Source organism: Nematostella vectensis, chromosome 10, assembly GCF_932526225.1.
Source record: "Nematostella vectensis chromosome 10, jaNemVect1.1, whole genome shotgun sequence".
NCBI lineage: Eukaryota > Metazoa > Cnidaria > Anthozoa > Actiniaria > Edwardsiidae > Nematostella > Nematostella vectensis.
In genome coordinates this window covers 7,933,670-7,945,191 of record NC_064043.1, presented here as the reverse complement: position 1 = coordinate 7,945,191, position 11,522 = coordinate 7,933,670, and the positions used below count along the sequence as shown (strand labels likewise).

Genomic DNA, 11,522 nt, shown 5'->3' with positions numbered 1-11,522 from the left:
CAAGGTGGAACACTTTAACACAATCGCGCATAAACCATAGAATGGGAATACGTTATCTGAAGAGCCCGTCTTTCTGTGTCAACAGACATAAAAAATAGACTTGATCATAGTCGTAGTAGGGCAGCTTTTCAGCAATTTCATTGCTTGATTGCTATTTTTTCAATAAAATTCCTGGGATCTTCCATTTCTTCATTTTCATGACTTGTCAACTTGTTGAAAATAATAAATTTCCCGCTTAAATATTTTAAAAGCTGATTGGTCAACTGCTAGGTCACGTGCCATAAACCACACCATGTGCACATAAGTCTCACATCACGTCTGAACCTCGGCAGTCGATGGCAGCAAAAATGCCTTCTAAAATCATACGCTTTTATCAGGTACCGGGCTTATCCACTGGGAAGCATGAAGTAGTGCTTTCTAAACTTAGAGCTGCCATTCCTCGTGTGGAAATCACAAAACTTGCGACGGAGATATGCTTCAACGTGAGCATTCAAGATGGCTGTGAACTTGAGGCAGACAAAGTCGAACATTTAGAATGGCTTTTTAGCAAATCATTCGAAAGGGAGAACCTCACGAGAGATACATCCTTTTCAGTTGAGAAAATTGAGGCAGAGCAACCGGCTAGTAGATGTGTCGTTATTGAGATCGGTCCAAGGTTGAATTTTTCAACAGCAAACTCGACCAATGCAGTGTCCATATGCCATTCGTTGGGTTTAAAAAAAGTTGATCGTATCGAGCAATCAGTGAGATACTTGATACAGACAAAACCTAGAAACGAGGATGATGAAAAACCTCTGACTGATAAGGAGGAACAAACACTGGTATCTAAACTACATGATCGAATGACACAGTGTAGATATACTAAACCTATCACTACATTCGAGATAGACTTTCATCCCGAACCCTGCTATGACGTAGATGTCATGGAAGGGGGAAGGGGTGCATTGGAGAAAGTTAACAAAGACCTAGGACTTGCCTTTGATGAATGGGATCTCAATTATTACACCAAGCTTTTCAAGGAGAAAGTAGGCCGCAACCCAACAAGTGTTGAGTGCTTTGATCTGGCACAGTCCAACAGTGAGCACTCGCGTCATTGGTTCTTTTGTGGCCGGCTAGTGGTAGATGGCCAGGAAATTGACAAGTCATTGATGAGGATGGTCAAAGACACTCAAATAACCAGTAATGATAATAACGTCATCAAGTTTAGCGACAATAGCAGGTAATTTATATGTACAAATTGTACAATACTTCAATGATATACAGTAATGATAATAACATCATCAAGTTTTGCAATAATAGTAGGTTATTTATATGTACAAATAGTACAATACTTAAATAATAAACAGTCATGATAACATTATCCAGATTAGAGACAGTAGCTGGTAATTTAAAGTTGAACAATTTTTTATTGTTATAAGAGAACTCATCAGAATGTGATGAAGGTTATATAAAGTGTTTAATTTAACAATAAGCCACCTTTCAATTTCTTGAAAACAATTTAAATATACAAATGTAGTCCCAGTTTTCCTTTGTCGGCTTGCCAGGTATCATCTGCCGACCATGCTTTACTTGCATTCTGTAGTATAAATACAATACAACCCCCTATTCAAATGACAAAGGCTAATGTTTGAAATATACTCTGTTTATAACCCTTTTATTACTATTATGCCCTGGGGCACCTGTAAAATATAGGCCCAACTCCAAAACGTCAAAAATGCAAACCAAACATCACCAGACCCGAATACTCATGGATTCTTCCAAGGCATAGACGACCTTCTAAAGTGCATCCAAGCAATGTGATAGAATTGACTATATTGTCAAAATATCAACCTTGATTTCTGACCAATTCGTAAACAAATGCTAAAACCTGGAAACATTTCTTACGGAAAAAGGCAAAATTCCGAACTACAAATAGAGACAAGCAAATACAAATCAAGTCACAAATAGATACCTTCATTGCACTCTGTCAGGTCCCATTTTACAGCCATCAGCCACAATAATCAATGCTAAAACCTCCATTAGAAGCGAGTCACCATCTTTAGGCTAAATTGCATGCCTGCACTACACCTTGGGGTCGTTTCTCAAAACTCCCTGTAATATCCGGGCCCTTTTAGGATAATTTACCTGGCGAGGAAGAGCGTTTCTCAAAGCTTGTGGTAGCGTCCCGGTTGTTTACGCGTTCCTGATAAGCAAATTATTATTTTCAGAGTTAATGAATAAATTGGCTAAATAATTATTGAATATCAATAAAAATCGTAAATTTATTGATGTCTGTAGACATCCGGTACCCCAAACACTGCTGTGGCATCGGCACTTTTCGAAAAAAAGACAAAGAACAAGTAGATCAAGTCTCATTTTGTAGCAAACTTCCAATATCATTTTTTAAGGCGCACGGTGACAGCTAAATGTCAAATCATTTGACAGAAAAGAAACCTGATTGGCTGGTAGTGAATCCCATAAAATGATGTTAGCCGTGATTGGCCCACTTCTTTCCTGGCAGTGATATGGTTTCCTCAAGTGATGAAAATTCACTACAACTCGACACAACTTGAAAATGGTGAGATTTAATCGGAAAAAAAGCACCAAATTGGATAGTTCAACTTGGCCAATTCTAGATGAATAGTTGATCTATAAATTCAGCTGAAAATATTAAGGAAAAACATCGTTTTGGGTATCAATCAAAAGTAATTAAATTTAATTAAAAGTAATTTCTGGTAAGTTAACGGGCGAGTTTCCGGGATTTTTTCCGGGCCCGAAAATAGCGGGCGCTTTGAGAGACACCCATAAAGTTTATCGGGGGCTTACCGGGTTACTTTCCGGGTTTCTGGGTTTATCGGGACTTTTGAGAAACGACCCCCTTGACAGAGAGGCGGGAAAACTCCTCCCCCATAATCATAACAGTTTTTTTATAAGTCTCTTTGCCCCAAAGCCAGACAAAACATTTCCAGGTCCAAGGAACTCAGAATAAGCCTGAAAACAATTTTTAAATAAGGTTGGGTAGCAAAGATGGTCCACATTGGAAAGTGAGAGGCCATTCACTAGAAAATTCCTTTCCCAAACAAGAAATTATTCCATTGAATCAACCTCAGCGTGCAAACATCCATAAGCACAGCATTAATTATGCCCAAATAGACTTTATGATGTCCTAAGGCACTCTCCAGATGTGAAAAAGCTGTAATTTTTAAACAAATTACAAGCAAAACTGTTGTAAGCAACAGGCTGTAGCAGTGCTGTCGCTAGAAAGAAAAGGCACCGCAGTGCATTGTTGGAAACTTCAAGGCACACCGTCTTGGGTCAGCGGTAGCTTAACTTAACTCGTAGTGTTGGACTTGAGATAGGGGGGGGGGTTCTGTTTTCAGTCTGTTTTTCTTACAGTTTTGCTCAAAAGTACCCAGGAGTGAAAGGGCTAAAGAGTTGTGCAACATATTACTTCAACCCTACTGTTTATTGATCTATTTCCATCAACATCCACGCAGACCACTTAGATTTAGTACTAGGTTATGGGTTTGCTATCTTATGCCATTTGTTGCAAACACAGTAACTTAATGATTATCCAGCCTCCAAGTACAAGTATGCATGTGTCTTTTCAATTCGCAGTTCCATTAAAGGTTACCAAGTTCCTTTACTTATTCCTGATGAACCAGCAACTGCTAGCAAGTTTCATCTTTCAGAAGATACCACCAGACATATCATATTCTCAGCAGAAACCCACAACTTTCCAACAGGTATCTTAAGATTTGTGGTTGTAATCATTCATGTTTATTTGTGTATATTGGTCAATATGAGTTTTACACATTTGACATCTTAATACACACAATTGAATTATTTCTTTCAAGGGGTAGCTCCATTCCCAGGTGCCACAACTGGCACTGGTGGGAGAATCCGTGATGTCCAGGCTGCCGGCAGAGGGGCCCATGTAATTGCTGGGACTGCAGGATATTGCTTTGGAAACTTGCAGATACCAGGTAAAAGCTTATTGGAAATGATGGTATAAAATTCATTCTGGCTTGACAAACTGGGTAATGGCTTCTTGTGAACCAAAGTAATGCTATATCATTGCAAAGCAAAAAAATGATCAAATTAAGAATTCCATTTGTTTTTGAATGCCAGAAGTTTTTTTTTAGCATTTTTAGATTTTCTTTGGTGAACCAATCAAAAGAAGCAAGAACATATTTACAAGTTCCCCCATATAATGTACCTAAAAAACTGTATTATTATACAAATAACTTACCATAAAAATCATGTGGCTTTTTTGGGCAGCAAACTCATATGTGTTACTGCTTTTTGTGTCAAAATAGCAACAACAAAAGGCCATTTTTTTCAGCAGATACAAATCAGTCAGGGAGTTTCTTTGACTGAAAGGGTTATTTTCATTAAACAATGTTATTTTTGCATTGCTCTCTGGCATGCCAGGCACATCATTTCTGTGTTTATTTTGGCTTGAATTTGCCTATCAAAAAAGTCACATGGTTTTTAGCGCAAATTGCCTAAACCCTAAAACTTAAATGTTAAAAAATGTTGTTTTAATGAGCTATAATGTTTTTGTTTTGGCTTACCAAATTTCTAACAGCACTTGCTGTTAGGTTGCCTTGTTTACATGTAGCATTACAGAACCTAAGGACCCACTGAGAATTTATTCTTTTCCAAAATTAGATGTTTTGCTTGCAAATTATTTTTGACTTGTATAAACCAAATCAAGTTACAAAAAAAGGTGGCCTTAACTGTGCGGTCTTTATTCCATTTTAACTTATCTTACTTTCCAGGCTACAAGCTTCCATGGGAGGATCCTGATCTGGTTTACCCCAACAACATGGCGCCTGCTTTGGAGGTGGCAATAGAGGCCAGTAACGGTGCATCTGACTATGGCAACAAGTTTGGAGAGCCCGTCCTTGCCGGCTTTGCCAGGTCATTTGGTATGAGGATGCCAAATGGAGAGAGACGTGAATGGGTGAAACCCATCATGTTTAGTGGTGGATTAGGAACCATTGATGCCCATAGTGTGACTAAATTGGCACCAGAAAAGGGTAAGTGTACCTATTACACCTATCGTACCTATCACAGTCCAAAAGGTGGTTTATTTCTTATTGGAGGATTGTCTGCTTGCTTTTTTTGCTAATCGTATTATCCCTATGCATCCGAATAAAGAGAGCTAGCATAGGTTATTCTATAATTGAATGTTAGAGTAGGCTGGAGGTTATTCTGTATTTTTGTTAGGGCTGTATAGGGGTGTACCCCCTCCCTGGCTGCTAAAAAGTAGTTTGTTTCTTTCTGAAGGATCTTCAAATACTATCCTTTTACCATATGATACATATGACTGTGCATCCCCAGCAAATACTGGGCATGTTTTTCTCATCATATTTTTTACTAATCTAGGCATGGAAGTGGTCAAGATAGGCGGACCTGCGTACCGCATAGGGGTAGGTGGAGGGGCTGCTTCATCTATCCAGGTTCAAGGAGACAACATCTCAGAACTCGACTTTGGAGCTGTCCAGCGGGGGGATGCAGAGATGGAGCAAAAACTAAACAGGGCTATCCGAGCCTGTCTGGAAATGGGCAAGAGAAATCCTATCTGCAGTATACATGACCAGGGAGCTGGGGGCAATGGTGGGTATACAATCATTGCAATTAAAGGGGCAGTGTCATGGTGATAGCTTTGCAATAGCTCTCCATCCCGGACACAAGAATTTTAGTTAAATTCTAATATTGACTTATGAGCCTTTGGTACATGTGGGAGGGTAGGGTTATTTTCAAGATTTGTATTAACAGAAAGTACATTGAATGTAATAACAGACAAGTGGGCATTCCCAATTTGATTGAGTATGTCTCAATCAGCCTGCTTGAAAACATCCCAGACCAACTAAACCATTTGCCACAATACATCTGACCAATTACAATTTAGAAAATTTGGATTTGACTTTTTAATTTTGATTTCTAAAGAGGTGTGTTGTAGTAAAGCCATCCTTTGTGTTGGTCACACAATCTCTAGTATTAGAGTTGTATTCACACCTGCAAATAAGTATTTTTGTTTCAGGTAATGTTTTGAAGGAGATCTGTGAGCCTGCAGGTGCCGTTATAAGAGTGAAGGATTTTATCCTTGGAGACCCAACTCTGTCTGTAATGGAGCTCTGGGGGGCTGAATACCAGGAAAGCAATGCCCTACTTGTGAGGGCTGAAGATGCAGCAAAACTAAGAACAATATCGAGTCGAGAGAAAGTTCCTGTCTCATTTGTAGGGACAATAACTGGTAAGACAATTTTAGGATAATTTGTCCTTTCTGAATTTTAGTGAGATAATGTAACATTTTTGACCATGAGATTATCACAGGGCATGAATGTAGTTAGTGTGTATGGCCCGGACTTGAGCTTGTAAGGCATTCTGGTCTTAAGGATTTGTGTGAGTTGTGTAATGGAATAAGGCACCCCGAAAGTGGTGGCGAAGTATATAAAATGTTATTTTATATTTTGTGTGTAATCCGTTTTTTTTTTTTTTTTCAGGTGATGGGAGAATAGTTCTTGAAGATGATAACTCCTCTGAGGAAAACGGGATGCTTGACACTTCTTTGGCTAAACGCCAAAAGACCACAAAATACCCTGTAGACCTAGAGCTGGACGTAGTTTTGGGCAAGATGCCAAAGAAAGTGTTTACACTTGATCACGTCAGTCCCATGTTGCAACCTCTTTCATTGCCTCAGGGTCTAACTGTGGCAGAAGCCTTACGCCGTGTTCTAAGGCTGCCCTCAGTGGCCAGCAAGCGCTACCTAACAAACAAGGTACATTTATTTTTATTTCTGTGCGTAAAGTTTAACAAAATAAGACCATGTTTTTCAAAGGACCCTTTTAGGGGTTGGGGACTTATTATCAGTGACAGGAGGTGAGGGCAAACAACGCCAAATGCATGGTGGGTGATAATCTACAATGCAGCCCCACCCAAGGGGAAAAGCAGCACTCAAGAACGATAGCACATATAAGCTACAATCATACCTTTGCATAGTGTTGCTACTTAAAGCAAAAACAAAATGCTTTGTCAGTTATCCAATCACAACACAAGAAAGACACAGCCCATGCAAATGTTTGCCTGTATTGTGACAGGAGAAGAGCAAATGCAAATTTGATAAAGGTGGCAGACTTTCGCCCTTATGAAAAAGCTACTAACAAAGCAATTGTACCGCAAAGACACCGCCCATGCAAGTGATTGCCAGTACTATGCAAGAAAAGAGAACAATTTAAGTTAAATGGATTCAAGCAAACTGCTACCCTTGTAAGCAGTTGCCTTGTCTGGATTGTAGCTCAACTTAAACTCAAGGATGTGCAAGAAATACACTACTATGCAAGTTGCTACATTTGAGATGTACTGCACACACTCAATCTACCGCCCTTGCAAGTAGTGGATTGTATATCTATAGTTCAAATTACACTTAAGTCGACTTAAAAAAAAGTAGCCGGCGCTGATACTTAACACTATGAATACCTTAGTGGTAATGTGGTACTAACCCTAGGGCGGGGGGGGGGGGGGGATAGAGTACTTCAGGGTAAAGGATGCTTTTCGGGAAATTTGAAAAATACCCCAGAAGCCCTAAAAAATACCAATTCTAAGAAAAAAGCCTATTTTTCTCGGATCCCCCCTACAAAATACCTGAAACCCGATTTTGACCCATAAAAAATATGACGAGCATTCCTATCAGGTCGACATGGGAAGAGCCCCCCCCCCCCGGGGGTACTAACTCAATTATCAAAGCTCAATACCTGAACAAATACTTGTATAAACTGTGTACCTAGTGCTTTATCTATTCTGACAGTTACTCCTTGTCATGTAAAGCACAAATTGAACCATATAAGTAATTCCACAAGACAAAGTGCTAACATATTCTCTGTGTGATTCCTGTGAAGGTTGATCGCAGTGTAACAGGACTGATTGCACAGCAGCAGTGCGTTGGTCCTCTCCATACGCCAGTTGCAGGTGTTGCTGTTACAGCTCTCTCCCACTTTCACACTGTTGGGTCCGCAACAGCTGTAGGGGAACAGCCAATCAAATGCTTGGTAGACCCTGGATGTGGAGCACGCATGACTGTGGGGGAGGCTCTTACGAACTTGGTGTTTGCAAAGATCACAGATCTAAAGGTACGTTAGCAAGGAAGACTTCGCAATCACCCTACTAAAATACGGGTTTGCAAAAGTATTGGACATCTTCCTCCTTACAGACACTTCCCTAGGTCTTGGCTTCATATTCTTTACTTAAAATCTCTTATTGAAACCCCCATTAAAGTGGATATTACATAAAGGCCATCTGAGAGTGTCAGTGATATGGTAGTTCTACTTTAATGGTTCTAACTGTCCACGTTTTATGATAGCAGTGTACTGTGAAAGATATCCATAAAAGATTTCTCATTAGTTACGCTTTTGTTTAAGGACGTCAAATGTAGCGGCAACTGGATGTGGGCTGCCAAGCTTCCAGGAGAAGGAGCGGCTTTATACGACACATGTAAAGCCATGTGTGGTGTCATGGCTGAGCTGGGTATCGCCGTGGATGGCGGCAAAGACTCACTAAGTATGGCTGCCCGTGTCGGCAGTGACACGGTAAAGGCACCAGGTGCTCTGGTGGTGTCTGTCTATGCTGCATGCCCTGATGTCTGCTTGACCGTGACCCCAGACCTAAAGCTTCCTGGCGGGAATGGGACCCTCCTGTATGTCCGCATGGGTGCGGAGGGGTGGCGGCTTGGTGGAAGTGCACTGGCCCAGGTGTATCAGCAGATTGGGGATGTGTCGCCTGATATGGACAATCCACAGGTTCGTACAGAGAAGGGGATGGAGGTACTTGGTTCTTGGGTAGGTGGATGACTTGTAGGGGCTACATCGCTTTCCGTGGGCCATGGATAACTAAACTGTTTGCATCAGAGGAGAGACGCAAGCTAGCCTGTAGAATCACACCTTAATCCTTTCATTTGGCTGACTTTGGCACATACTAGATATACTTAAAGAATCATACAATTTGCCGAGTTAATCTCCTTATTTCTGTTTGCCACTACTTTACATCGAGGGAATACGATCAACTGTCAGATCTCTGACCGATCAAATTGTAGTTAATGTAATACCTACTATAGTGATCCAACTATTAGGGCTATAGTGTTCCCAGGCTTATTTAACCATCACTTGGGCAGACTTGTTACGGACGTTACTCTTTTGTTTCTGGTTGGATTTATTTATTTATTTATGTTCGAACTTCGGTTGGTTTAAGGTGTTTAGCATTGCCTGCGTTCTGTGCCCTCGCTGTCATTTTTTCTAATAATTAGTAAAAGAAATAGGTTAAATTAGTTAGGAGTTGTTGCCCTTGTTTTTTATGCTTTTTATTTTATCATTTTTAGCTTTTCATCTCTGCGTTCAACACAACGCAAGAGCTACTCTCACAGAAGCTCATCACTTCCGGTCACGACGTCAGCGACGGAGGCCTAGTCACCACTCTGCTGGAAATGGCATTTGCTGGAAACTGTGGCCTGGACACCAACATCCCTGTCACCAGCTGGACGCCACAGCACAGCAAAGCCATAGATGTATTGTTCGCCGAAGAGCTTGGCCTGGTTCTGGAAGTTAAACCTGAGAATGTCGAGGCTGTTCAGAATGCGTATCAGAGGAACGGTGTATGTTGTCTTGTGATTGGTAAAACTGCCGGATTAGGCGAAGGTTCTGGTATCTTAATCAAAGTTGATGGTGAGACGGTCCTGGAGGATAAGATGGTGGCGCTGAGGGACCTGTGGGAGGAGACGAGTTTCCAGCTTGAACTGTTGCAGTCCAACCCAAGCTGTGTGGAAATCGAAAAGGCAGGGCTGAAGCACCGGAAAGCTCCGGAGTACAACCTCACCTTTGAACCAACCGCAGTGACGCCTATTGAAGATCGAGACAACTGTCCCAAAGTGGCTGTCATCCGCGAGGAGGGAAGTAATGGTGATCGAGAAATGGTTGCGAGCTTCTACATGGCGGGATTCCAAGTGTGGGATGTGACGATGAATGACATCTGTCGGGGAGATTTAACTCTGGATGGATTCCGTGGAGTTGTCTTTGTAGGCGGCTTTAGCTATGCAGACGTCTTGGGCTCTGCCAAAGGATGGGCAGCAGTGTGTCAGATAAACCCCACCGCAAAAGCTCAGTTCGAAGCTTTCTTAGCCCGGGACGACACCTTCAGTTTAGGTATCTGTAACGGTTGCCAACTGATGGCTCTTCTCGGCTGGGTTGGTTCTGAAGATACGGGCGAAACCCCCAAATTTGCCTCCCCGTCCCAAGGCGTCTGCTTTACCCATAACATCTCGGAGCGGTTTGAGTCTCGTTTTGTCACCGTCACCATTGAGTCCAGCCCCGCCCTCATGCTTCAAGGCCTGGAAGGGTCCAGCCTTGGGGTCTGGGTCGCCCACGGCGAGGGCCGCGCCCAATTCGTCAGGCCTGAAGTCCTAGACAACGTCGTATCCAAAAATCTCGCACCCGTCCGCTACGTCGACGACGATGGCAATATCACTACTCAGTACCCCTTGAATCCTAACGGGTCACCCCTCGGTATAGCCGGGCTGTGTTCACCAGATGGGCGGCACCTTGCTATGATGCCACACCCAGAGAGGTGCACGTTGCCATGGCAATGGGCGTGGATGCCTGAGGAGTGGCGTGGAAGTATGTCTACGTCTCCATGGTTACGCATGTTCCAGAATGCATATGAGTGGTGCGTGAAAGAGGGATAAGCGCAGAGGCAGAAACATTTAGAATGAAAACAATTATAGAATTGAAAAAATAGAAGCATGCATCGTGTACCTTAAAAAGCATAATAATATTCGTGTAATCAGAATAGAGCAGTTGACACGGGCGTGACATAAAAAAAAAACGCAGTAAATTTGAATCATACTATGTAATTTGCCGTTTTAGGACTGCGCACTTAAAGGGACTCTAGAATCCTTGATGTTCGATAGTATATGTTTGTAATACTATTGAATGCGCTAGGTCTTTCAGCTATCGCTGCATAGCCTCACCGCTCAATAAAATAAAACCACCTTAGAATTACCGTCATTTGTTTTGCTACAATTATAGCACTCTATATTTGTAGATATATTTTCCAACCTGAAATGTTACTCCCTCAATCAGCTCCGCGAGGCAGGCAGCGCTTATCGAAGTTAAACACAAACGCGGTAAAATCAAACACAAACATAACTATCTCAGCCACATACTCGATGATTCGGCGCTTTCTCGTTCGGCCGCGCAAAGCAGAGGTAGAGACATTTAGGATCCCCTGGGGCTTCAAGCATGTTTCGATCACAGATGGCCCAAGCTCTAGGTCCATTTTATCATTTGTGTTTCTAGGCCTCCTGTCGCGGCTATTTGCACTCGATTTATATGAAGAGGGTAAGGACAACTTTACCAGGGTCACCCTAGGTACCGCCATGTAGTGTCTGTAACATCGGGGTTTTTGTTAACAGGCTGCCCTTAAGAAGGCGCGCGCGTCAAGCTTTTTTCATTTTTGCTACCTTGATCGAAAACAACAATTTGATTATT

At 41.9% G+C, this 11,522-nt stretch overlaps 1 protein-coding gene across 1 annotated transcript; it reads left to right on the top strand.

The window, feature by feature from the left end:
- Positions 1–286: 286 nt before the first annotated feature.
- Positions 287–11,035, top strand: LOC5521892 (phosphoribosylformylglycinamidine synthase). Its single transcript, XM_001641610.3, has 10 exons — positions 287–1,219; positions 3,598–3,725; positions 3,837–3,965; positions 4,764–5,024; positions 5,374–5,604; positions 6,032–6,244; positions 6,495–6,769; positions 7,887–8,117; positions 8,406–8,783; positions 9,359–11,035. The coding sequence occupies exons 1-10, from the start codon at positions 336–338 to the stop codon at positions 10,715–10,717; spliced, it is 4,089 nt and encodes a 1,362-aa protein (XP_001641660.3). The 5' UTR covers positions 287–335; the 3' UTR covers positions 10,718–11,035.
- The last annotated feature ends 487 nt before the right edge of the window (positions 11,036–11,522 follow it).